Source organism: Rattus norvegicus, chromosome 2 (assembly GCF_021556685.1).
Source record: "Rattus norvegicus strain SHRSP/BbbUtx chromosome 2, alternate assembly SHRSP_T2T, whole genome shotgun sequence".
Lineage (NCBI taxonomy): Eukaryota > Metazoa > Chordata > Mammalia > Rodentia > Muridae > Rattus > Rattus norvegicus.
The window spans coordinates 116,547,944-116,575,027 of NC_141535.1; the positions used below are offsets into that span (position 1 = coordinate 116,547,944).

At 47.2% G+C, this 27,084-nt stretch overlaps 1 protein-coding gene and 2 long non-coding RNA genes across 4 annotated transcripts; 2 read left to right on the forward strand and 1 right to left on the reverse strand.

Annotated features, from left to right (window-relative positions):
- Positions 1-1,580: 1,580 nt before the first annotated feature.
- Kcnmb3 (potassium calcium-activated channel subfamily M regulatory beta subunit 3) lies at positions 1,581-17,944 on the reverse strand. Of its 2 annotated transcripts, XM_087622032.1 has the most exons (5): positions 17,614-17,944; positions 10,052-10,225; positions 5,588-5,786; positions 4,378-4,533; positions 1,581-2,159 (listed from the first exon to the last, which is right to left on the reverse strand). In XM_087622032.1, exons 1-5 carry the CDS (start codon positions 17,673-17,675, stop codon positions 2,109-2,111), a joined length of 642 nt encoding a protein of 213 aa, XP_087478158.1. In that variant the 5' UTR covers positions 17,676-17,944; the 3' UTR covers positions 1,581-2,108. The 2 variants fall into 2 exon arrangements, with proteins under 2 accessions (XP_087478158.1, NP_001098030.1); NM_001104560.2 differs by lacking the exon at positions 1,581-2,159 and having other exon boundaries at positions 3,592-4,533; positions 17,614-17,935.
- Positions 4,453-6,527, forward strand: LOC147996211 (uncharacterized). The gene is made up of 2 exons (XR_015671510.1): positions 4,453-5,322; positions 6,256-6,527. It is a non-coding gene; the product is annotated as an uncharacterized LOC147996211 (long non-coding RNA).
- Positions 8,303-10,398, forward strand: LOC147996212 (uncharacterized). The gene is made up of 2 exons (XR_015671511.1): positions 8,303-8,361; positions 9,834-10,398. It is a non-coding gene; the product is annotated as an uncharacterized LOC147996212 (long non-coding RNA).
- Positions 17,945-27,084: the final 9,140 nt, after the last annotated feature.

Consider the following 27,084-nt stretch of genomic DNA (forward strand, 5'->3'; position numbering starts at 1 on the left):
TGGCTCAGTGGTTAAGAGCACCGACTACTCTTACACAGGTCCTGAGTTCAAATCCGAGCAACCACATGGTGGCTCACAACCATCTGTAATGAGATTGGATGACCTCTTCTGGTGTGTATGAAGACAACTACAGTGTACTTATATATAATAAATAAATCTTTTTTAAAAAAAAAAGATGTGTATCTGCACAATGGAGTACTACTCAGCTATCAAAAACAATGACTTCATGAAATTCATAGGCAAATGGAATGAACTAAAAAATATCCTGAGTAAGGTAACCCAATCACAGAAAAACACACATGGTATGCACTCATTGATAGGTGGATATTAGTCCAAAAGCTCAAGTTACCCAAGATGCAATCCACGGACCACATGAAGCTCAAGAAGAAGGATGACCAAAATGCAAATGCTTCACTTCTTAAAAGGGGAAACAAAAATATCCATAGGAGGGGATATGGAGGCAAAATTTAGAGCAGAGACTGAAGGAACGGCTATTTAGAGCCTGCCCTACATGTGGCCTATATATATATACACACACACACATACAGCCACCAAAACTAGATGAGCTTGATGAAGCTAAGAAGTGCATGCTGACAGGAACCAAATATAGATCTCTCCTGAGAGACACAGCCAGAACATATCAAATACAGAGGTGAATGCCAGCAGCAAACCACTGAACTGAGAACGAGAGCCCTGTTGGAAGAATTAGAGAAAGGACTGAAAGAGCTGAAGGGGCTTGCAACCCCATAAGAACAACAATGCCAGCCAACCAGAGCTCCCAGGGACTAAACTACTACCCAAAGAGTATACATGGACAGACCCATGGCTCCAACTGCATATGTAGCAGAGGATGGCCTTGTTGGGCACCAGTGGAAGGAGGAACCCTTGGTCCTGCCAAGGTTGGACCCCAAGTGCAAGGGAATGTCGGCGTGGCGGTAGGGGGGTGGGTGGAGGGGAGGGAAACATACTTATAGAGGAAGGGGAGGGGGAGAAGATAGGGAACTTATAGACAGGAAACCAGGAAAGGGAATAACATTTGAAATGTAAAAAGGTAGCAATGAACTAATTTTATAGTTGGAGGTCACCCCAACATGAGGCACTGTACTAAAGGGTGGCAGGCACAATTAGGAAGGTTGCAAACCTGACTTAGAATATAGATGACTATAGCTCACAAAGATGAGCTGCTGTCATACTATTCCCAGCAAGGGGTTCAGCCTGAGACTGCACAGACTGACAGTGCTAATTACCACTGTCTGTCAGTGTCTGCACCATAGTCTGTTCATTCCAAAAGAAAACTTACTTTGTATCTAAATGGTCCTTACTGTGTGGTATAAGCCAAGAGCTCTGAGAATCCCTCTTGATGTTTGTCTTAAAAGGCAAACTAGTGTTACTATGAACAGTCTACTTTGTTTTGTAATTACCAAGAACACCTGATTGACAATCTGAGTCAAGCCAGGTGTGGTAGGGCACACCTTTAGAGTGCTCAGGAGGCAGAGGCAGATGGACCTCTGTGAGTTCATGCATAACCAGGCCTACACAAATAAATCTTGTTTCCAAAAACCATAAAAACAAAGACGAGAAAAACTGGACCAATTTTATTTTTCTTTTCTGCCCTGGCAATGAGTAGCAGAGAGATGAATGCTAATTTCTCTAAAGCATAAGGAATTATTATCGAATACCTTGGCTAGTATGCATTCACAGTATCAGTGGTAGAGTGTGCCTGCCACAAGACTCTAGGTTCAATTCCCAGTAGTAAAAACAAAAGAAAACTCAGAGGCCTGAACATGAAAAACAGAATTAGACACTCTTGTATTTTAAGCACACATATGCATACATACATGCAGGTGTGCGCATATGTGTAAAAGTGGGTAGGAAACAGGCTGTTTTCTCACATCTGTTGAAAACTAGAATATACATAGCATCTGTTTAGAAGCAAACTGCCTTCCCTCTATCCGCGGTGCAGGAGAGTCTGGGATGCGTTTGGTAAGAATACATGAATGAGCGTCGATGCCTCCCGCTTCACAGCTCAGCCTGCTGGACTGCCACGTGTTGAATGTCAAATTGTCTTTGTTCCTCACCTTGACGTCTGTCTTCCGTGGGATGAACCGCTAGCCTCTGTCTTCGGGGAAAGCCTCTGTGACGATGAAACACACCTGGGGCTTCAGTGATGAGGATGGTAGGGGAAGCACAAAATCTATGTTAAGTTGGAACTCAAATTTACTAGGAAATCTTTAATTTGAGAAAATGACAGAATCTCCACTTATGGGATTTTGGTAAGCTTTAAAAAAATATCGGCACACATGTATTTTATTTTAGGATTTTATTATAGGGAGGTCTGTACAAGGCAACACTCACAACCTTTACAGAGCAGATCAGTTAGCCAAGGGACTAGCGGGTGGGGTAGCAGAGAGAGACCTGTCAGAGCTTACCTGCTCTCTACTGCCACCAATGATGACCAAGTGGGCTGCTTCAGCTCAGTGCAAGGGTTTCACAGCCACAGTATCTGCATCACTTCTGCAAGTTATCAAAACTAAACTTGCTGTTCCACACCCCGGATCTTTATGCCTAAAGATCATCAAAAGCGACATTCCCAAGGGCTGGCCCCTGGAAAAAGCCTGCTCATCCCACCCACAGAAGGTGAGAGAACCGGACCCATTGTCTATAGCAGCTACACTACTGAGCCACCCACTTCACGAATCGTGACTTAAACTTAATAACGAACAGTCCTTCAACGGGCTTAGAGTCAAGCGTGGCTTGATTACACCAGCAGGGCAAAAGTTGTTTCAAAAGTCTCATTCCGTTGTCTATAATGAAGGGTTTTTCATTTTATGTGTGGAACTGTAAAGACACCTTGAGGTACTTTGGGAAAACAGCAGGCTCCTCAGCTCATACACTCACTTTAATCTAGGCCTTGTTGGAAGTCTCGTGACACTTAGGAGTCACTTTGTTGGCTTTTTAAACTTTTATGTATATACTGTTTTGCCTGCATGTACGTATGAGCACTGCATGCATGTACTGACTGCAAAGGCCAAAGAGGGTTAGATGTCCTGGAACTGAAGTTTCAGGTGGTTATGAGCCGACATGTGGGTGCCAGAAACCAAACTCAAGTCCTTGGCAAGGGAGACGAGCATTCCTAACCACTGAGCCATCTCCAGGGCCCCGGCTGACTGTTACAGGAGGCTGACTATGCATCATGGGACCATTCTAGAGCGTGAGCTGTCTGAGGTAAATGTTGGATTCTGCTACAGCTAACTTCACACTTGTAGCCATGTCTCCTGTTCCCACACCAAGCAGAGACAGAAAGGAGCAAGTAGAAAATGATGCCACAAAGTAAAAAGAGCTGGTGCAGTACAAGGCCATATCTGAGCAACTGTAAAGAGTGGGTTTTCCCCTTGGGATGAAGTGTGAAGAACCAACTGCAGTAAATGTGGGCCTGGGCTTTCTTTTGGTGGCTTTTATCTACTTGTAGTAATGAACTACTAGCTGTGAATCTGTGTGTGTGTGTCCATGTGTAGGTGTGCGGAGACCAGAGCAACTTCAGGGCTGGCCCTCAGTCCTTGTCTTTGTTTTGTTTGTTTGCTTTTTTTTTTTTTTAATGTGTCTGACAAGTCAGGTAATCCTGCTTGCACTGCAAATGTTTTACCAACTGAGCCATCTCCCCAGCTCCTAATATTTTTTTTTCCTGTGAGAAATGTTTTCATGTGAACCTCATAAGCTAGCTGCTAAGTGTTGGACAGACAGACTCAGCAGTGGCTTGTTACCCTCCCCTGCCGGAGAGCTTAAGTCACATAAAGACCTGCCTTGAATTAATTTTGCCTATGAGGAGAAGACTGCTTCCATGGCTTGTGTGAAGGAGATTGGAAAAACTGTTGAAACGGTACATATTGTTTAGAATTAATAGAAAATGGTCAACATTTAAAGACGTTCTCGTGTGGAAAGCTGTGCCTTTGCCCTCACACAGCAGGTCTGTAAGCAGATATGATTGTTTCTAGTACTGGGGCTCAAACCCAGGGCCTGGGAATACTCTTCAACCCCAGTATGTTGCCTTTGAACCTGATCCTCCTGCCTCTGCCTCCCAAGGGCTGGGATCACAAGTCTGCCTGGCAGTGGTCAAGTCTTCATCTGGAGCATCTTGGAACTGGAGAGGTGGGACCTCCCTCTTCAGTTCTCTCTGTTCCTTCCCTGACTCTTTGCCACACTGTACAGTGTAGACCTGCGCCAGCCCGCAGGATGTGTTCTAGCTCCTGCTTAAGCTCTTACCACTGCTCTATACTTTTCACACTGAAAGGACAGATGTTGTGTTAGCCTAACCAAACCAACAATCAGAGCGCCTCCCAGCAATGTCAGTAAAGGCCAAAATAAGCAGTGAAAGACAACCTTGTGGCCAGACTTCCTCAGGACCACTCCCAGGGGCCCGTCAGGACTGTAGAAGCAGGGGAAAGTTCCATTGTTGTGATCGAAGAATTCCTTGATGTCCAGGGCACTGTTGAGCAGATGATCCCTGTCTCCGTGACACTTGGGTGTGTAAAAGCACTAGGAGTTTGGAGGAGGGAAAAACTCTGTTACCAGTGGCCAGCACTAAGGCTCCAGGCTAATACTATGGTGAGGAGGCAGAAGAGAGACATGCTCATTTTGTACCGTGGTGGGGTGTGCTTGGCAGGAGCACACAGAATGAAATGACCATGTCTGTTCATATCTGGGCTCCCATGTTGAGGGGACTACGGGAATGTGAGAGACGGAGCCCTGGAGATGGCTCTGCAGGCAAAGGTGCTCGCTGCCAAGCCTCACCACATCCGTTCTAGGCCCAGCTTCACATGGAAGAGACCTGAGGCCTGTGAGCCAGCCTCTCATCTCCACACAGCATGGCAGGCATGCTCACATACACACAGAGATGTACCATAACATGCATGCCTACAAACACGCTTTCTAATGTATGATTTTAGAAATGGCCACATCCAAAACTGAAAACCAGAAGCCATGAGATTAAGTGTTTAGTGACCGACAACACTAAATTGTAGCATGTCAGCTAATGAAACATTTAGAGTTAAGTCTACCTGTGAACTATAAATCACATGGACTAGTGGTATAAGTTATTTAAATTAAAAGTTCTTTAAATGCCTTAAGAATTACCCGTGTGGCTGAATGGATACTGATTTCATTCTTAACCAGAGCTACAATATGGAGGAGACATTTCCCGTTTAGGACTTCACATCAAGCAAGGAAACTGAAATGTGCCTCTCCTTTCTGGTTGCCCCATGTCTTTTCCAAGACTGCTCTCAGCCTCACCTATCCTGACCGTGATGCTGTGAACATAATTCTGAGGTAATTGAAGCTTTTCTCAGTCGAGCCTACTAGTGTGCACAAAGCCCTGCCTAGTTCAGTCCTCAGCTCATAACACATCATGGCAATCCCACCACTGCTTCCAAAGTTCATCCCCAGTCTTGGCTGCATTAAGTTTGGAAACATCCAGGGTTATGTGGCACCCTCCAAAAAAGTAAATGTTCACTAGAAGGGAACTGATTTTTCCTGCTCAGGACAGCACTATGTAAGGGCAGCAGAGAAGTTTTAATTGTCAAATTCACATTACCTTGGGGTTGGTCCTGATGGCCTCCTCATCGTAATGGAGAAGCACTTTCTGTCCCGAGTGGCTAAGGTTGACGAACACCTGCAGGCAAGGGTATGTCCCCTGGCCCTGGCAGCTACCCTCACAGGTGAAGGCAAAGTCCAGCCAATCATCTGCAATGTGTGTGTGGACAGTGGTGCAGTTTGATTCTTCTCTGGGAGAGCTTTGAAATTCAAAAAAGAAAAATGTTTTTCCTAAGTACGGATGTTAGGTTCTAAAGGCAGCTACTGGAAAATCAATTTCCGAATTCTGAGGCATGCTAAGCCACTTGCCCGTCACATACGTCAGCACAAACATCGCATCCTGGTCAGGGAAAGTCGGGGACACAGATGGGAAAAGAGCTGGGTGGCGTCTGCCTCGGTTCTCATCCTAGGAGTGTATTTCCTCTCTGTTAGCCCTGGCACAATACTATCAACCCTAGAGCTATGTGTTAGCATCAAGACTGACTAGTGTGGATTCCAGTGTTGCAGAGATTCTAGCTCAGGAGGTCTGAGCTGAGGCCCGAGAATCTCTAAACTAATAGTAGTTAAGAGGCACATATTAGGAGATATGAACTGCGTATCATTACCCTGACTGCTGAGCCACCAAGAGTCACATTGGATAACCCACCGTCTCTCATGCGGTCACTTTAGATGCAGCCACCATCTTCCTGGTGAGAGTGGGCCTTTGGAGTACCCGGCCGGTACTGTGTGTAGGGAGATGTCGTAGTGTGGCCGGGCCAGAAGAAATATGTCACTGGAGTGAGCCTTGAGAATCTAAGGATCAAAGCTTGGAATCCGACCTCTGTGCTTGCAGTTGAGGATATGATCTCTCCTTCCTGGTCCTGCCGCAACACCTGATTACCACCATGCCTCCCTGCTTTTATCCTTGTAGAACCATAAGCCAAAATAAATCTTCCACATACTGCCCTTGGTCATGGTATTTTATCACAGCAGTAGGAAAGTCAGTCCTGTACCTAAGCAACAGAAGGAAAGCTAGAACACACTGTGGATACCTAGGATACCTAGGATACCTACGGCACCATACCTATGTGTAAGGAAGTTTCTAGACTGGATTGGGAGGGAAGGCCCACACTGAGTGGTGCCATCCCACAGGATGAGATTCTGGACTGAATTAAAAGAGAAAGACATAAAGTCAAATCCAGGCCATGCAGCACAGCACCAGAGGAAAAGGACAGAGACCTGCTGACTACCATGCCACCCACACACCTGCACCCTCCAGCACAATGGCCATGCCAGCCTGCCACAGGAGCCACCGCACTATGTAAATATGTGGTGGTCAAATAGGAGAGAAGACAAGTGGAGCAGCTTGAACATTAAGAGAGAGATGGGTGGGCTGGAGAGACAGCTCAGTGGTTAAGAGCACTGACTACTCTTCCAGAGGTCCTGAGTTCAAATCCCAGCAACCACATGCTGGTTCACAACCATTTGTATTGAGATCCGATAAAAATAAATCTTTGGGGGGGGGGGCATGGAAATGAAACTGGGGACTCAAGGGTAAAAAGTAATTGTCTGTTGTGAGTGGCCAGTCCAGCCACCTAGGACCATGGAGAGGACCAGTCCAAGCTGCCACTGAGGTCATGTCTGAGTCCATGGCTGTGCAGTGGTGGGGGTCTATGGCTCATATCACCATCAGAGAACATGGGGATGTCCAGGGACTGTGTATAACTGCCCCAGCCCCTCACTGGACGCTTAGCGAGCTAGCCCCATCTTTTACCAGAGGGAGCACTAGGGAGAGTAGACCCAGTGCCTCACCCGGCAGCACAGTGGAGCTGGTCTGGCAGCTGGGGTTGTGGGAGAGCTGACCTCATCACTCATCTGCCATGGGTAGCGGAGGTAACAGCACCACCACTGCCACTTGCTTCTTGAAGCTTCCAGCACTCAGGAAAGCTGTCCACAGGGTCCTGAGCCAGAGTTTTTGAGCAGCACAGCAGAGCTGGCTGACCCTGGTGGAGGGAGTCCAAGTGAGCCAACCCTGAGGGTGAGAGTGCAGAACTGCCCTCTCTGTCATGAGGTACAGGGTTGATGTCTTCCCCTGCTACCCTTGCTACCTGCAGTAGCCTGGAGAGCTGACCCTGGGTTTGTGAGAGCGGGACGGCTAGTCCTGTCTCCTCACTGGCTGTAGCATTTGTGAGGCAGGGCCCTGCCTGAGCAATACAGTGGAGCTTGCCCTGATGGCAAAGGTATGGGTGAGCCAGTCCAGAGGGTATGAGTCGGAGCATTGGCCCAGCGCCTCACAGGCTGCAGCATCTGGGAGAGTGGGCCCTCAAACCTTGACTGGGTGTCACAGTGAAAAGTGCTCTGGTGGTGTGCGTATGGATGAGCCAACCCTGTAGGCAAGAGAGTAGGAGAGCTGACCCCTGCCACCTGCCAATGGCCATTTGGGGGCCTCACCAAGACTTGCCTCAGTAGAGCGGGAGAGCCAGTGGGCTGACCAGCTCAGCTACCCCCAGGCCCAAATCTGGGAGTCTGAACTGGCCCACCCCAAAATATGTACCATCTGTGAACTGTTGAGATGTGTGAAATGACAGGTCCTGCTGATCCAACACAGTAGGATCTCCGTGACACGGGGTAACAAGAGGAAAACCAGGCGTTACAAAGAGGATCCAGTATTGATGATGTCACAGAAGCCAGAGACCTCAAACAGACCAGTGACGCATGAACATTTGCAAGTGAAGATGTGTGGACAGAGGGATACCCTGTGGGACACAGTGTGACAGACACACTGGAGCTTCTATGGTAAGTTGCTGTCTGTTGTGTGTGTGTGCGTGTGTGTGTGTGTGTGTGTGTGTGTGTGTGTGTGTGTGTGTGTGTAAGCTGCAAGGATGAGATGGATATGGAAGGATGGGAGAGATGAGCGGGACCGGGGTGCATGATGTGAAACTCACAAAGAATCAAAAGCTTTAGAAAATCACGAAGTTTTAAAAAGAGAAAGGCAAACCATCTACTGGGGAATGGGTAGCTTCAGGGATGGAATCCCTAAAGAAACTGACTCCAATAGTTCCTCTGATAGAAGTGAAACTTCTCTGGGACTTTGCGGCTCGATCTCCCCCAGTTCTCTGTCCCCTTGTCTGAAAGATGAGATGAGGGGTGAAGAGAAAGACTGTCACCCTTAGAAACCGTAACTGCTCCCTGAGACTGGAGAATGCTGAGGCAGAAATGAACACTGGATGCTCAGGCTACGCCCGCACCACTCCTTACTACAGAGATCCTGCAACTGTGCCCCTGCTACATCACATGTTTAAACAAGCAGGCTGGGCACGGGAGACATGGCTCAGCAGTTCAGATCACACACTACTTCTTGGGGAAGACCCGTGTTTAAATCCCAGTACTTAACAGCCCAAAGCCTCCTGTAATTCCAGCTGAGGAGATACGTCCAGGCTCCTGCCGCCAACCCTGAAACCTGAGTCCAATCCCTAAGACCCCCATGGCTGAGGAAGAGAACTGACTCCTCAAAACTGTTCCCCTTCACACCTCTTCTCCCTCTCTCTGAATCTGGGCAGGGGTGTGTGTAAATTTCTTCAGCTCGCTCAGACACAGGCCATGCATGCATTCATGGTTTGTTTGTTTTTAAGGTGAGAAGATTAACAGGAAAAGGGGGAGAAAAGAAAGCCAGAACCCTAATGAAGAGCCAGCTACAAATGTCCAACTGAGGGTCACACAGTCCCTTTTGGTTACAGGAGTGAAGTAGGCTCTGGGCATCCTAGGAGGCACAGCAATTTAGGGAGCGAGTAGGTGCAAGATTCCGTAAGTCCTCAGGCTGAGCAGGGGCAGAGGTTGTCCCTGGTACCTGAGAAAAGGCCTGTGGAGATTTGCTCTGTTGGACTGTGATGCGACATCCTGTACCCAAGTGTCTAGACCTCACAGTTATAAGCTTGTGTGGTGCAAACTTTGATCCTTGATTTAGAACTATTGGTTAAATAAAATAGACTGGAGGGATTGGAGGGAAGTAGGTTTTGAGTGATCTGGTTGGAGAAGAGGGGAGGAAGCCACCCTGAAGAGAGAGGGATGGTGAGCACGTGGCCAGGAGAATGAGCAAGTATCTCCGGTACACTACTGGGGAGGTAGCCAGGCGAGCAATTAGAAAAGTAGATTAAGGGTGACACCCCCCACTCCGGGAATTGTCAAAACCAAATTAAAAAAACCATAGTCGGAGTCTTATTTGTAAGCTTGTCGGGATAAGCATTAATTGGTTGTACTACACACGCCAGCTGACATTCTCCAGCAGAAGTGCCTTTCTGCTACCAACCACATCCATCTCAACTGGTAAGGCAACCGTGTGCAGAAGAACCGGTGGACTGTGAACACCGGGGAGTTCCACACCTCCCCTACCACCACTGTCTCCAGCACGAACAGGCAAGCTCTCCAGGGTGTGCTCGCGAATGAACTCCAGTGCGGAGCTGGACCCGCCTGGGAGCCCGTGTCTCACCTGAGCATGAAGGGCTTCAACACAGTGGTCCCCAGCAGGAAGAACATCAGCACGGAGGAGGCCATCATGGCGATGCCCAGCAGCGTGGCCCGGTCCTCACCAGCGCTCGATGGAAGTTTTGGGTGCACCTTCAGGGGATCTCCATTGCTTATGCCTGAGGCCGGAAGTGCTGTCCTTTGGGGGAAGCCAGAAAGGATGCTGTGTAAGTTTGAGAGAGCTCCAGCTTTGAGCTCGGGCAAACCTAAGTCTGGTTCCCTGAAGTCAGAAGCAGGTTCCCTGCGTTGCCCCAGATCCCATGCTCAGATCTGAGAACCGGCGCTATCAAAATAAACTAAAATGATACATTGTTGAATATTTTTTAAGATATAAAAAACTGAGTGTGGCATAATGTATATTATATTGCCAAGTCATCATGTGTGTTCGTTTTTTGTTTGTTTGTTTGTTTGTTTGTTTTTTTTAAGGTTTGAAAATGGACTCTGAGAGCAAGGACGATTCCCTTCTCCCAGTCCAGTTTTTAGTTTTTCTGTTTTGTTTTGTTTTGTTTTGTTTTGTTTTGTTGTTATTGTTGTTTTGGTTTTGGTTTGGTTTGGGTTTAAGTTTGGATTTTTTAATCAAATACACTCCAAGAGTCCTTAGGCTGTTCCTTATGTCCGTGTTAGAGAAAGGGGCAAATGGTAGATAGCTAAGACTATAAAAAACAGTGCACAGTTTGGGACTGGGAAAATGTAGTAGATAAAGAATTAAAGAACTCGAATTCCTGTTTCTAGATCCCAGTTAAATCTGAGTAGATCTAGGTAATCATGGCAGTTGCCTATAATTCCAGGCTGGGGCAGAGGTAGTGGGGGAATTGGGGGTGGTGGGAGGGGGTGGGAGCTGGGGGGTGAGGGTGGGAGGGGTGAGGGGTGGTCCCAGTGCAAGCTGTCCATAGGCGTGGCCATATCAGTAAGCTCTGGGTTTGGTTGAGTGAATACTATGGAAGAGCTCATGCAGAACCATTCAGGGCATCGCTTTAGTGCCTCCACGTACATATGCACACACACACACACACACACACACACACTTATACAACACATATACAGGAAAATAAAAACAAACAAAAAGTTCATTGCTTCCAGAGCCCCTGAAAGGTAAAACCTTTCCAAAAAAAGGTTACTGTTGTTTGTCCCATGACATAAAAATGTCTGATGGGAACCGGAAGCTGGAAGGCTCATCCATGGAGAGAATACCGCCACACCTGGAACCTCTCAGGTTCAACTTCGAAGCATGTTGCCTTGAGCAGGTGTCCTCTGCCCACTCTTCTGGGTATCGCAAGCCCCTGAGGGGATGGTGTTTTCAGGCTACCTCTTGCTTGCTGTCATTCTTTTACCTTTGCCTACTACATGAGTGATAAACGCACTCACTTAAAACTGAAAGCGTAGCTATCTTAGATTACTCTCCTTGCAGAACACACGATGGTGTATGTGTGTGATCCCAGCACTCAGGAGATAGAAGCAGGAGGATTAGGAGTTCAAGGCCAGCCTGGGCTTCAGAGTAAGTTTGAGGCCAACCTGGGCTCCATGAGACCCTATAATAAAAAAAGGAAATAAAAGGAGAGATGAGGGGCTGGTCAGCTGTTAAGAGCACGTATCTCTTGCTGGAGACAGTGTCAGATCCTGGCACTCATATCAGGAGGCTCACAACTGCGCCTCTAGGTCAGTGAATCCAACACCCTGGACTCCACAGACACACCTGCACGCATAGGTGCACATAAGGACAAAGAGGAACACACACGCAGAAACACTCTTAATTCCTTTTTTGGAAGAAGAAAGGGAGGGCGGAATGGAGAAACTACCAAGTAGAGACTGCAGTTCCTGGAGACATCTCAGGATGCCTATCTATGACCAAGACAATTTCCTGGCTGTGGCTCTTTTGTCCTATGTGATTCATGTTCTGGGCCTGTTCATCTTTCAGTGATTTCTATGGCTCTCTGAATGTGGTTACTCCACATGCTCATGAATTCTGTTTGGAAAACATGAATGGAGAAGCCACGTTTAGGATGGATGAAGAGGACCTGAGACAGGAGGTTGCTCTTGTCGTCATCCCCTCCCCTACCTGCCAGTCACCTAAGTGGCCTGGTCTACAGGATTAATCCCCACTCCCCATCCCTCCATCTGCAAACTAAGCACTTTCTCCCATCTATCTACTCTGCTTCCTTTCACCTCTCCTCTCCCAAGAGCTGTGGTGAGTTCTTCCCAGGGGTGTCTGCTCAGTGGTAAAGGCCATCAGGGCCACACACCATGGCAGCCATGGGCAGCATCCAGCCACACAGCTCTCCATGGGTTTTTCTAAGATGGTATTGTTTAGAATCATGACAGTTCTCATTTAAATGCTCATTTCTGCCCTTTGAAAACATCACAAGAGCCACGTTCCTGCTTGCGGACAAGCTGCCCAAACCATACTGATTTCCCAGTGATCGGGTCTGTGTCCTCCAGTTGCCACAGTTTCTCTATGTCCCAAGGTCAACAGCTATTTATGTCCAGCGTCTTTTCATTTTAAGAGGCTTCAGAAAACCATAAGCCAGAGAAATGCAGTGCCAAGTGTGGAAACTCAGGTCAGTCTGCTGAAACCGCTTATGAAATCCTGAGCCCAGCAAAGGCCCTTTCCAAAAGCAGACGCCACACTCGATCTCATCTTCTGACTTCTCTCCACTGGCATCTCAGGCTGTGGTGGTGGGGAATCTTCCCTGAGGGAAGCTACATCTCTATGGATAATGGGACCCAGCAAGCCTTGCTTGATAGGGTTGATTGGGGGCAGGGCGAGGCATTTATTTATCTTGGGTAATGAGGATCGGTTTGCATACCTACTATGGCTCTGGTATGGAAGCCAGAGGACAACTTGCAGGAATCAGTTCTTTCCTTCCACCATGTGGGTTCTGGGAACTGAACTCAAGTTATTGGGTGTGGTATTTTGCCAGCCCTTCCTGGGAATTTTTAATTTCTTGAAATTCTTTAAGAAAAACTCTGTGTGTGCATTCATGCATGTGCACCCGTGTGCACGTGAAAGTGCACGCGCCATTTTGGTGCACAGTTCCATATGGAATCAGAAAATCAGAAGACAGTGTCTCTCTTTTTTGACCATTACATGTGCCAGAGTAGGAGTCTCTGGGGACATTCCTGGCTTTCCTTCCATTTCACTGTTAGAACACTGGGGTAACGGGCACTAACCACTGAACCAGCTGTTTTTTTTTTTTAAACCATGGGGTCTAGAGGTTCCTCCTGTCCTCACACTTACATGGCAAATTCTTCACCCATTGAGCTATCTCTCCAGCCTGCTCCACTTTATGTCTTGACACATGGTCTCTCAATGGGTTGGGCTGGAGCTCCTGGGTTAAGCTAGGCCAACTAGCAAGCCCAGAGATCCTCCTCCTTCAGGCTCCACCAGCATCTGGCATTTGGTGTGTGTTCTGAAGGGTCAAACATGGGTCCTCTTGCATTCAGATAAGCAATTTACCCCAAGAGCCATCTCCCCAGACTGTCTGTGTGCTTCTTATACCTGACTCACATGGCCAACTGCAGGAAAACAGCAGACCCGTCAGACTCTGACAAGAGTCAGGAGTAGGGGCAGGAGTGTCCTGAGGCGTCTCTTCTATTTCTTCCCACTTAATACCGAGTGTTTGCAGGAGGCCAACAGTCAGAGCTCCACTGTGAGGACTCGATTCCATGGAGAAAGTGATCATTAAGGTCTGGAAATCTGCGTGCAGATTCTCTTTAGAAAGGGTGGTTTCTGCAGTGCACGCAGAGGCTGGCAGGCAGATGAGGAAGAAGGGGAGTCACCCGAGTACCTTATGACTGTGGAAGCGATGGGTTTCTGCCTCACATGGTCAATGCCGACTAGAGCTTAAAAATGAGGGTGGGAGGGCTAAAGGTACTTGAAAACCCAAACCCTAGCCTGGGCATGGTGTCAGAAGCAAAGACAGGAAGACCATGAGTTTGAGGCTGGGCAAAATTATGTTTTGTTTTTTAAAAAGAGCACAAAGAACAAAAGGCAGAGTAAAGCTTCACTTTCTGTGTATCAATCAGGTTTATACAATGACAGAGACAGAAATCACACCCAGGTCTAGCCAAGTAAAGATTAATGTGCCATTCAGGGGGAGCCTGGACCTCAAAGGACCTGAGATTCAGTGCCAGGGAAGGGTAGACACAATGCACACACCCTTAGATGGGTGACCACAAGAAGAATCCTTTTTATAACAGGATGTTGGGAAGAGGAAGGAAATTCCAACTGTCCCTGGAATTTTATAAACTTGTGGCAATCCTCAGGGAGTTCGTGCTCCGTGTTCTGGTTCTGTGTGGTTGTGTGTACCAGGGCTGGCCTTAAACTTCTGATCCTTCTGCCTCAGCCCCCTAAGTGCTAAGACTATAATAAACTTTAACCAAGAATCTGGGCCTACAAATATCAAAATTGTAGACCATTTGGCTCTTGAAAGGGAGGTTAAAGATGTTTAAATCAGAGGGTAAAGGAAATAGAAGTAGGGAGGCAGAGACCCAGGCCTGGAATTCCTGTGGTTAGGGCTGGAAAGAAGGCAGCTCTCCCTTGACTACACAGTGAGCTGGAGACCCCGTTTACATGAGACTGCATAAGAGATAGGAAGAGAAGGGGTTGGGTGTAAGGAGATAATATTGTTTTAAATTTCTTATAAATCTAAGACACAGACATAAAGAAAGTTGTCAGTCAAAATGTCACAAAAGCAAGCTGAAGTGCTCAAAAGCCGGCTCATAGTTAAGAGTTGGTATGGCTCACTTGCTGAGGACCAATGTTAGACTAGAATTTACAACTGACTGAAATTCCAGCTCTCAGGGTTAGGATGCCCTCTTCTAGGCTCCAAGGGCACATGAGTGTGCACACAGAGACGGAGACAGAGACAGAAAGACAGAGAAACACACACACACACACACACACACACACACACACACACACTGGAGTCACAGAGGGTTGTGAGCCACTGTGTGGGTATGGGAACCAAACCTGGTCCTCTGAAAGATCAGCCAATGCTCTTAACCACTCCACCATCTCTCCAGCTCCTCAAGTTTGTCAGTTTAAGTACAGTCCGGTTCCTGGATTATTCCTGTCTTCATATCTTTTTTTTTTTTTTTTGGTTCTTTTTCTCGGAGCTGGGGACCAAACCCAGGGCCTTGCGCTTCCTAGGCAAGCGCTCTACCCCTGAGCTAAATCCCCAACCCCTCCTGTCTTCATATTGTTTTAAGAAAATATGATCACATCAGATAGAGTTGTTTTATTAGATAGTTTTCTTTACCCCGTATTTTCCACTTAATCCCCATGCCATTAGCAATGATTTGTAAGCTCCCTGTGATTTCAGTCCATCAGTCAGGTAAGGCATGCGGTTCTTGCCTGCATCCTCAGAGTTGAACATCACTGGCTTGTCTTCAGTTTCTGACACTGTAACAGCACTGTATGGGCTGAACTCAGTGGTATTAAAAGCACTTTTTAATCCCAGGATCTCAGAGTGATTAAGAAGATCTCATTGTTTTCTAGTCAGTGAGATGAGTCAATAGCATTTTAATTTTTTTTCACCAGGGATATTGATGTCCTGGAGCCATCAACCAGTATCCTCTGTGTCCTTTCCTCCCTCCCTGCCTTGTCTTACTTGCTTGGTCCTCCCTGCCCAATCCTTTCTGCCCAATCCTCTCTGCTCAGTCCTCCCTGCAGAGGGTGACTTTCCAATCAGACCAGAGCACAGCAGAAGCTCCCATGCCACCTTCTCAGGCTGAGGCAAACTGAGTTGCTAACAGCACAAATAGGCTAGCCCTAGCTCCATAGCTTGCCTGGGTGTGGTTGGGACAGAAACCAGCAGCCTTGCCCTTTGACATCTGGACTATGCGAGAACTCCCTGTAGCTTAGGCATGCATCATGGTTCACCTCATGAGGATCCCCATGTATTTGTGACGAGGGGCTTGTGTATTCAACTGCCACCTCCCTGAAGTTTGTTTCCACTGAAAGGAGGTTTGGGGCATTTCTCAAACCTTTCTGGGCATTTGTTTTGTAAATACAAAAGTTCTTAGCAACTTTTTTTGAAATAGTAAAGGAGGCTGATAAAAGCTACCACCAACCTCAGGGTGGGCACAAAGGGCAGCTCTTCAACTCTGCATCTCAGGAATGAAAGTGAGACCGGGGTGAGTTGGGGACTGACTGGACTGTCTTCCTTCTTGTTTGTGTTATGAGGAGCGTCTTCATTTTCACTTGCTGGCTGGTTGCTATTCGGTCTCCTACCACGAAGCCGCTCGCTGTAATGATCTGCTCGTAAAAGCATTAATTCAGAGCTAGGAGAGCCTCTCTACTTTGTGATCTGGCCCTTCTACCAGCCTGGAACCCACCCCCAACCCATCCACTGCCTCTCCTTCTTCTCCTCCATGCCCTAAACAAAATACCCAGGAAGGTAGTTAAAACTGGAGGTTGGTGGGTACCCAGCTCCGAGTTCTGCTTATAGCACTAACAAGGCATTCACGTTTCCTGTAGTGGGAGAGCTTGGCTTCAAGATGTCCCCGTCCCATGAACATGCCAGAACCTCTCTAATATCTTATCTCAAAAGCCTGGCATGGCTCTCCTCTCCTCTGCCCATTTCTGACTGCACTGCTGCCCCAACCCTAGCACAGGAGTTCAAGGCCCCACATCCCTGAACCTCAAAATTCTTCTGCTTTGAGGAGAAAGGTCCTAAAATAATCTTTTTCACTTCCCACTTATTCAGCATAGTTGGGCGGTTAACACCAGTAATCTCTACTTGGGAGGTGGAGGCGGGAAGATCAGGAGCTCAAAGTCAGCATCAAATACATAGTGAGTTTTCAGTCAGCCCAGGCCACATGAGATACTGTCTCAAAAACAAACAAAACAAAACTAGAAAACAAAACAAGCAAAACCTCCAAACTAACAAAACCCAAAATAATAATAGTTATAATGATGATGATGATGATGATGATGATGATGATGTACATAAGATATGCAGACCTGTCTAGTTTAGAGAATTCCAGGAAGGCACCTCTTGCTAGAGCATACAAAGATAAGCGTCTCTAGTGCAGGATAAGATGAGGGGCAAAGACCCAGAGTCATACAGCTGCCTAGGTGGGAAGACAGAACCTGAATCCTGATCTGGAGGATTAAGGCTCCAGCAATAGGACCAAAGGCTGGTGCCATTTCTTCATTCCTTCATACAGAAGATGTATTGCTGGACACTGCTCAGAGTGCTGGGATCCACAGCCCACCCCGCCTATGTCACCTATGCATCCAGGTACACTGGTCCATGCCTGGAGTCCCTGCACTGGAGAAGAGGAGACAGAAGGCTCATTCATAACTGTGTGGAGAACTTGAGGCCAGCCTGGACTACACGAGAGCCTGTCTCAAACTAGCAACCAAAGATGGGGGTGGGGTGGAGGTTGGGGGTACCTGACAGGCATTGCAAGTTGGACTCCTCAAAGCGCCTACCAAACTCAGCTTTCAGCCTGCCGTATTATAGCTGCGCTGGCCTTGTTGGACAGGATGCACACTGATGGGAGATTCAGGTGGGGACTTACCTCCCTTGGCGCCTCCGACCACCCTGTAGTGTGATTTGGACCGGGATGCTGAAGGGCTGCATGAGGCCACGGGCTGGCTGGATCGGATGCTCCTCGCCTGGGATGTGCCCTTTGCAAGCTCAGGAAGCTTACGCATCATCGGAAGTGGAGTCCCAGAGGGAGTTCCCAACTCCCTGCCTAGCCACAGCCATCAGGACCCCTGCTGCATCTAGATCTGCCGGGCCTCTAGAAGTTTCCTAAAGAGGTGGGAACTCAGGCAGCCTGGCCGAAAGGCAGAGCTCAAGAGTAGATGCTCATGGAGGACTTGGGTGGTTCTACAGCCAACAATTCTGCATTGCCTGGCACCTATTTCTGCCTGTCACCCGTGTTTCCTCTGAAGTCACCAGGTGCATTGTCATAGAGACCAAAAGGGCTGTGGAAAGTTCTGAGCCCCCAGGGACTCTGTGTAATTGGGGACAGACATACCTAATATACAACGTATAAGAAGAGGAAATGTTCTGTCCCAGACACATTCTCTTTTTTTCAAAAATTGTTACAGTACAGGCTCAATATAGTAGCCCTTTCTGGTTAATTGTCTGTTCTAAATAAAAGAATAGGTTTACGAATCTGTGAGGTGACTTGGTGGGTCAAAGATTGTCTGGCCAAGCCTGGTTTCCATGTCCTTCCATGAATTCCACACACGGGCTTGAACAGGTTGTGTGTGCACGTGCCCGTGCGCGCGCACACACACACACACACACACACACACACACACACACACACTAATACATTGTTTTATTATTATTAATATTCATAATATTAATTAGTTTAATTTTTTAATTAGTTTTATCGAAGACACAATAGTTTCCACTCAGAAGGTAAAAAAAAGCAAGAGGATCAGAATTCAGGGAGGTAGCACTGGGTGCTATAAAAAAGCAGACTTGCTAAGTCATGGAGGCAAACCAGTAAACGACACTCCTCCAAGGTCCCTTCCTGTGCCCAGGTCCCTGTCCTGTTTGAGTTCTTGCCCTGGCTTCCCTCATTGATGGACTGTGATGTCCCAGTGTACCCAGTACAAAGAAACCCTTTCACCCCGGGTTGTTTTGGGTCATGTTGGTTTATCACAGTGCATTTATTAGCTTTCTGAGACAGCTTAAAGAAACAGGAGGCAGCAAATGTCCAGACTGACCTCAAGAGAAGATACTTCTTATTTCAAAAGGGTGGACCCTCTCCTGTGGGAAAGAGGTGCTTGCAAGGATGGGAGGAACCTGAAGACTTTATATAGGGAGTGTGGCCTTTGGGGAATAGGACGAATGTGAGGGGCTATGTGTGAACCTTTCAGTTTTCCCTTTCCTAGTTTTGCCTGTTGCATCCAGATGGGCTACAAGAGACTATCTGACCCAGTGATAGCTGCTTGAGCAGGGCCAGCTGTATAACCGCCTAAGAATTCTACTTTTACAACTGAAAAATTCTAACTGTATGCATCACTTTTCTACTGCTGTGATAAAGCACCATGACCAAGGCAACTTATATAAGAAAGTGTTTAACTGGGCTTACAGCTTCAGAGAGTTAGAGTCCATGATACACAGTGAAGGAATAATTAAGCACTCACAGCTTGATTCAGAGAGAGAGAGAGAGAGAGAGAGAGAGAGAGAGAGAGAGAGATGATTGGGCACTGCATAAGTCTTTTAAAACCTCAAAGTTTGTCCCCGGTGATGCACCTCCTCCAACCAGACCACACCTCCTGATCCTTCTCAAACAGTTCCACTAACCAGGGACCAAGTATTCAAATATTTGAGCCCATAAGGACCATTCTTGTTTAAACTGCCACACCCAGCAGTTTAAAACTCTATGACAATATATCCCATCATTTTTAATTAATTAATTTGTTCATTTAATATGTATGACTATTTTGACTACATGTATGTCTGGGTACTACATGCATGAATAGTGCCTGCAGAGGCCAGAAAAGAGCATGAGACCCAGGACTAACTGGAGTGTCAGATGGTTGTGAACTACCACATGACTGCTGGGAAGTGAACCTTGGCCCTCTTAAACACAGAACCATTTCTCCAGCCCCTCTCATACTTCTTGCCTCCAGAAGCCTTTCTCTCCTGTCTCCTGTTCTTGCAGCTTCACTCTGCCTTGCTCCTCCTCAGTTATTAACTAGTTCGTACTCAACCTTCCCATCTTTACCCAACCATGGCCACAAATGGTGAGTCTGAAATCACTGTGTCCTTGTCTTCTGTTGGCCTGCAGAGTAGCGTCTCTTCAAAGAGAAAGACGTTTCTCTTATTCATCCTTGTTCTTAGCTCCTACAGAATGCATGGAATTCTGGACATGTTAAAAATGATAGTTGACTCCACGATTTTCCCAATTAAAATAGAATCCTAGGGGTGGCATGACATCAAGTTACCAAGTGAACTGTGTCCTCCCATCTCAAAGGTCTCCCAACACAGATAGTAAAGTGATGTGCAGAGGAGAGGTGACAAGACGTGATGAGAACGAGGCTGTGTTCCTAAGTCACACAGAGGCAGGAAGAGGTAGATGCCCTTCCTAGCAACAGGGCTACTTTACTAAGCTCAGGACTGGAGCTGAGCCTAGGTGTGTATAGAGATGATCAGGAGCTGAGATCACAACTCTGGACTCATTCCAAATGGCACAGGATGCCACACTTTTTTAATTTCTTTCCAAGTAAATGCAGGTTTATGGATAGGTAGGATGACACAGAGAAACTTAAGGAAAAGGCCCATAAAGAATGCTGGGAGCTCCTGTGCACATAACCAACTGTGACACTAATCTTGGTTGTCAAGTTGATTAGAACTCAAAGTTCTGGGCTCTCCTGTAAAGGAGAAAGATACACCGTTAATACTGGGGACACCTTGTAGTGGTGACCCAAATAAAAAGACTCAGAAGAAGGAAACTTTGCTTTTAGTCTGCTTGCTTTCACTCGTGATGGCAAGTTCACCATCCTGCTACTGTGGCATTCCTTTGCCGATATGAGAACCAACTTTTCCGAGCTTCCAATGTAGACCGAAGGCCAGCTAGTGCCACAATGGGAATGCTAAGACTTCCAGCCCTGTGGATCGAGCAACTACTATGTGAGACAGTCTTTGCTAAACTACTTAGATGGCATGGAAACCCTGGTGCTCACAGATAAGCAGTAGCAGAACCGGGAATGTTAAACATTCAAGGCTGTCTCTTCAAAGGGAGTGATGTAACCTGTTTTCTGCCCAGGACTGGGAGCAGAGGTGGTTAACAGCCTTGTGACCTTTTCATTCCCTGTGTAGCAGAGAGCACACCAGATCCTTCCCATGTCCCTTAACTTGAGCTTATTTGCCCAGTTCATCTATAGGAGCCATCTTTATGGAAGATGAACTTTACAGGAAGTTCTGGTGTAGTCATGTCTTAAGCTTTTGTTGTACACATGGGATTGAGTTAATTATCACCAGGAAGCTCTCTACCTAATTGTGATGTGTTTAAATGTGCCTAAAATAATCTATTCCAGGTTGGACTTTCCAAGTTTGAAGCATCACTGGGTACTGAATTGTGTTGAACCAAACTGCCTTTTTGCCTCTCTGGATCATGACATCTGCTGGCCAAGGTGTTCTCTGAGACCCCTTCAAACACCCTGGAAGTCAACCTAGTAAAGCCCATGTGTTCTACCAGTTCTATTTCTTTAGAGAACCCGGACTAATGAGTGTATGAACCACAATCTCAAAGGCTCCGTTCTTCAGTCACTTGCATTTCTTATTGTTTTTTTTTAACATATTAATGGCTTTGAAATCCATGATTTTTATTACTGACAACAAGACAGAGCTTTGATGCCTCTATGTCAGTCACACATTCAGATTCTTGATGAACTCAACTGGCACAGCTCCACACAGGGAAATTTGGAATGGAGTTGGGGAAGTGGCTCATGTGGTAGTGTATTTGTCTAGCGTGCACAAAACCTGTGTTCGACCTCCAGTACCACATATACTAGGTGTGGTCATGTCTGCCTGTAATCCTAGCGTTTAAAAGGTGGAAGTAGCGGGGGAACAAGGAAGGGCTCAAGGCCAGCCTTGGCTATTTAGTAAACTGGAGGCCAGTCTGGGATACATGAAGTCTCAAAATACACACAAACCAAAGGCTCACTAGCTCTGTATCAGAGACTCACAGACAGACTCACCTAATTCCTTCTAACTAAAGCTCCTGGTGCAGGATGAGAGGAAGCAGGTAAGCAGAAAGTGCACAGAGCTTTGTGACAAGAGGAAAATTAAAAGCCCAAAAGTGGTAAGACAGCACTGGAGGATGTAGCACATCCCAGCACTTGGCAGGGGCAGGGGAGAGTGGGAAGGGTGGGAGGGGGCAGGGGGGAGGGTGGGTGCGGGGCCCAGGCCGTGGTGGGGACGAGGCAGGACAGGGGAATCTCTAAATTCAAGGGCAGAGTAGTCTACATAATAAGTTCCAGGACACTCAGAGCTATTTCTCCCAACCCCCAACCCCTCCCGCAAAGGATGTTAGGGCAGCAAGAAGAGGTCTGGATAGAAGTCTGGCTCACAGACAAAACAGAGGGTGCTAGAGAAGGAGCCTCCAGTTCAGTCAGCATAACTAATTCATCCCATTCCCTAGGGCTGTGGTCCGCACAGCACTCTGTGGCCTTGGCAACGCAGACCAAACAGCAACATTCTGGAAAGGGTTTATTGAATACACACTTTGACCAGAATTTTTTAGGCCCTCGGTATAACTGTGAGCGAAAGCAGAGAAGTTCCTGCCCACCGGGCCCTTTCATTCTGGTGTGGAGACATACAGAAATAGAGATCCAAGTACAGTTAATCCAGATCCTTGAGTGTGGTGAAGAAAGGAAAGCCATGGGAAGCCCCGGGGTCCTGCAGAGTGAGCTGAGAGCCTCGTGGCAAGGAGCAGTCAGTGGAACAGATAACAAGACACCACAAACAGGCAGAAGAAAGAAGACGCAATGTCATGGCTTCTGGATTCCCAGCACTGGGGAGGCAGAGGAAGGAGGATCGGGTGTCCAAGGTCCTTGTGAGCAACACGGCACTCTGTCTCAAAAGACCAAGTCTCGGAAGAGGCCAGCTTGAGCACACCACCACTAGCAGGTCATTACGTTTAGCTGGGCTCAATTCTGCTGCACTCTGTCTTAATGAGTTGCTTCAGTGTTTCCCTGCATTCAGCTGGAGCTTGAGTCACGTGTCTCTTTATCCCTGTAACCCTTTTGATCTGCCAACCTTTCTCCCACAGGCCCAGGGCAGAGGCAAGACTGTCATCAGTGTCATCTGATCACAGGTTTAGGGGCCATGTGGAGTGTGTGGCAGGTTCCTCAGCCTCTGTGCATCTAAGCTCCCTCCCCTGGAAAAGGGAGAGTCACAGCCTGTGTGAGGTTCTTAGAGGGATTTCTGGAAGAACTCTGTAGAGCACACAGCAGTCTCCTTTTTAATTTTTTTAAAGATTTATTTATTTTATGCATATGAATACACTATAGCTGTCTTCAGACACACCAGAAGAGGGCATCAGATCCCATTACAGATGGCTGTGAGCCACCACGTGGTTGCTGGGATTTGAACTCACCACCTTTGGAAGAGCAGCCAGTGCTCTTAACCACTGAGCCATCTCTCCAGCCCCACACAGCAGTCTCTTTAGTCAGTCACAAATGCTGGGAACAGGAAGAGTTCAAGACCATCAGCCCACCCAGCCTCCCACCCCAGGCTCCACCCCTCCCCTCACACAAGAGGCCAGATTCCTTTTCCACTACATACTGTGGATATCCTTTGACCAAAACTTAAGGATGATTATACTGATGAAATAAACTTAGTCTATTTTCCAGAGCCACATCTATGACCTTGAAGATGAGCCGGAAGATTGTCCTGTTAGTCTTTAACATCAAAGTGAACTGTATGTAGTGGCCTGTGCCTTTTATCACAGGACAGAGGCAGAGGCAGAGGCAGAGGCAGAGGCAGAGAGGCAGAGGCAGAGAGGCAGAGGCAGAGAGGCAGAGGCAGAGAGGCAGAGGCAGAGGCAGAGGCAGAGAGGCAGGGAGGCAGGGAGGCAGAGAAGCAGAGGCAGAGGCAGAGGCAGAGGCAGAGGCAGAGGCAGAGGCAGAGGCAGAGGTGCAGAAGGGTAGAGGGGCAGATGGATCTTTGTGAGTTCGAGGCCAGCCTAGTCTACATAGTGACTTCCCAGGACAGCCGGGGCTAGTAGAAAGACTCTGTCTCACAAAAACAATCAACAAAAACTAAGTCAAGTGTGCGTCAAGTGTGTGTCTGTGACTCCAGCATCTGTGAGGAAGAGCTTGAAGCCAGTCTGGGCTACAAAAGGTTGCAACTGTAGTAAAATACAAACATTTTAAAATGCATAAATAACTAACTCGTGGTAGAACACCACAATCTAGCTCTTTCCCTCCCTCAGACCCTCCCTTCGTTCTGGGGATCAAAATGTGGAGCCTCACACACTACCATTCGTCTATATCCTGAATGCTGGAGCACTACCAAGTCCATGATTTCCCATGTTCCTCTTGCAAAAAAATCATCCCAGCTTGACGTGTCATTTACACTCTCTCATGGAGGGGTGGGACGGGTGACTAGACCCTCACCTGAGTCTCCAGCCCCTCCCTAGCACTAGTTGTATTGTATACAACTCTGCTTTAATTATACATGGTCTCAGAGAGAGGCTAAGCATATTAGCTGGGGAGTTGGGGGACTCCATCTATGTGGCTCCGGGGACCCTCAGTCCTTCTGGGTAAAGTTTTTCAAGTGCTGCTTGTTGGGAAAGTAGCATCCAAATCTCTGTAGATGCCTCATCTGTGCATATATATAAGGGAGCCCAATAAACTCATTGGTTCTCTAGCGCGAACTTTGGCACAATCGTATGTCAGTTTGTCATTGGGACCTTAGGAGAAGGGTACACAGTGCTTATGTCTCCCCCTGGGAAGGACTTCTGGCAACAAAAGTTCACAATCTCACCACTCAGACATGAGCCTAATGAGAGGCTATGTAAGGAATTTAGAGAGTAGTTCCTTTCAATTCAGTAACAGATAGTGTGGATTCTATATTTAACTGGTAGCCACTAGCTTAGTTTACACTATTCTGAGACAGGGTTTCCCATAGCCCACTCAGGCTTATCTCAAACTGTCTGCAAGAAACCCTGGCCTGATCTTCTGCCTCCCGCTTTGAAGTGATGAGATCACAGGTGTGCGCATGTCTTCAAAACATTGAAAGGGGGAGGAGGGGGGAGGAGGAGGAAGAAGAGGAAGAGGAGGGGAGGAGGAGGAGGAAGAGGGGGAGAATTGACTTGTGGTGGTACACACCAGTAATTCCAGTGCTTGGGAAAGGAAGGTCATAAGTTCAAGGTCATTCTTGGCTACACAGTTAAAGACCAGTCTGCTACTTAAGACTCTCTCTCTCTCTCTCTCTCTCTCTCTCTCTCTCTCTCTCTCTCTCCATATATGTGTGTGTGTGTGTGTGTGTGTGTGTGTGTGTGTGTGTTTGTGTATGCACATACACACAGGACTACATAAGTCAAAGGTAATGGTTTATATAATATTCTCATTAATACAAAACTTATATACCAATACCTTTAGATTTAACTCCATTCTCCAACAGAAAGGACACGGCTAATTTCCTTTTTTAAACATTATCGTTTAGGTCAAACATTGACATGCTAAGAAATTAGATTATTCTATAATTGCAAAAGGACTCAACGCTGCGCTCAAGGTGAGAACACTTTCTCTTCCGGTCTTTCTCTGCTAATAATACTTTGCTTTAATTATTTCATTCTCCAGGTGGCAGAAAGTCTGAATTTATGGTAGAAAAGAGCAGTGTGCAGGACCAGCTTAACAGTCGAGATTGCTGTCATTCAAGCAAAACCAACATAAAATGAATTTCACCTACATTAAAATAGATGTACTTACCTACTTCTCTGCTCCCTGAGTTTGGATGCCCCGTGACCAGCAGCTCCTGCTGAAGCACCTTCCCTGCCCACCACCTTGTCTTCCCTATTGTGAGGGATTGTATCCTTCTCCAACTACAAGCTAAAAAAAACAAAACAAACAAACAAACAAACAAAAAACCCAAAGTAACATATATTAACAACATCAACTCACACACTCCCGCATTTAGACACTAAGATTTCACACTGGTTTGTGGGTCACCCCAGGCACTGACGCCCACCAGAAGCAGCCCTAGGGAGGCTTAGGTAGACTCCAGTTTGTGTCTTCAAAAGCCTCAGCTTTTTTTATGGGTAAAAAGAGAATTGTGCTCACAGATCCCGGCCTACAGCTCACTGCTCCCAAACCCCGTGGGAGAGAGAGCTCACCGCCCGCACAGGTGGGCACTCCTGAGACTGCAGAGCGGAAGAGACCACCAACACGGCCCACCCCTGCCCACATCCCTGGCCCAAGAGGAAACTGTATACGGCCCCTGGGAACCAGAAGATAGGGGCACTGGAGCGGCAGGTCCCCCGCAGTCCAGACACCGCCCAGACCTGAAGGGACACAGTCAACAGTTCTCTGCACCCAAATCCCTTGGGAGGAAGAGCTAAACCTTCAGAGGGGCAGACACTCCTGGGAAGCCAGAAGAGACTGCACTCTGCCTACATTTCTGACTCCAGAGGAAAACACCTAACTCCATCTGGGACCCCGGTGGCTAAGAGCACTTGTTTGTCTTGCAGAGGACCTGGGTTCAGATTCTAGCACCCACATGGTTCTATGTTATCTGATGCTATGGGCATTGAACACATGTGGTGGATATACATGCAAATAGTCAACATGGATACACATGCAAACACATACATACATAAAGTAAAATAAATAAAAAAAAATTTTTTTGGTTCTTTTTTTCGGAGCTGGGGACCGAACCCAGGGCCTTGCGCTTCCTAGGTAAGCGCTCTACCACTGAGCTAAATCCCCAGCCCCCTAAAAAAAATTTTTAAGTAGAATGCTGGTACTGGGAGGCGGCCTGTGTTGGTAGAGTGCTTACCTAGCACTCATAAAGCCCTAGCTTCCATCTCCAACTGCACATAAACTGACAGGGTTGTGCGCACTTGAAATGCCAGGAAGAGACTAAGTTTAAGGCGAGCTCAGTGTCTTAGTTAGGGTGTTCATTGCTGTGACAAAACACTGTAACCAAAGAGCAAAGGGCTTACTTGGCTCACACTTATACTTCGACATTGCCATGGTCCTGGTGTCTCTTCACAGCAATAGAGTGAGGCCCAAGACAAATGGCATCACTCACAGTGGGGCTACTTCATCCCATATCCCACATGCTGCGGGCTCTGTTCCTTCTGTTCATGTTCCCTAAAATCCATGTGTCAGGTCTTGGTACTGTTTCCTATGCTACTGGAGTTCTTTTTAAGAAGACATTGCCCACACATATGTTGTATAGTAGTTTCCTGTCTCAGAGTTTCTATTCTACTATTAAGGCAGCTGAGAGCTGCCCCAAATCCTCTCATCAAAAGACTCTGAAACAGGGCCAGGACATGCACACTAAAAACATA

Excerpts from the sequence above, each read along its gene's own strand:
- Kcnmb3 (NM_001104560.2), bottom strand. The coding sequence starts at position 17,675 with ATGCAGCCCTTCAGCATCCCGGTCCAAATCACACTACAGGGTGGTCGG. Across the intron at positions 10,226-17,613 it reads GGTCGGAGGCGCCAAGGGAG|GACAGCACTTCCGGCCTCAG; the intron begins GTAAGTCCCCAC and ends CTTCCCCCAAAG. Across the intron at positions 4,534-5,587 it reads CCATCAGGACCAACCCCAAG|TGCTTTTACACACCCAAGTG; the intron begins GTAATGTGAATT and ends CCAAACTCCTAG.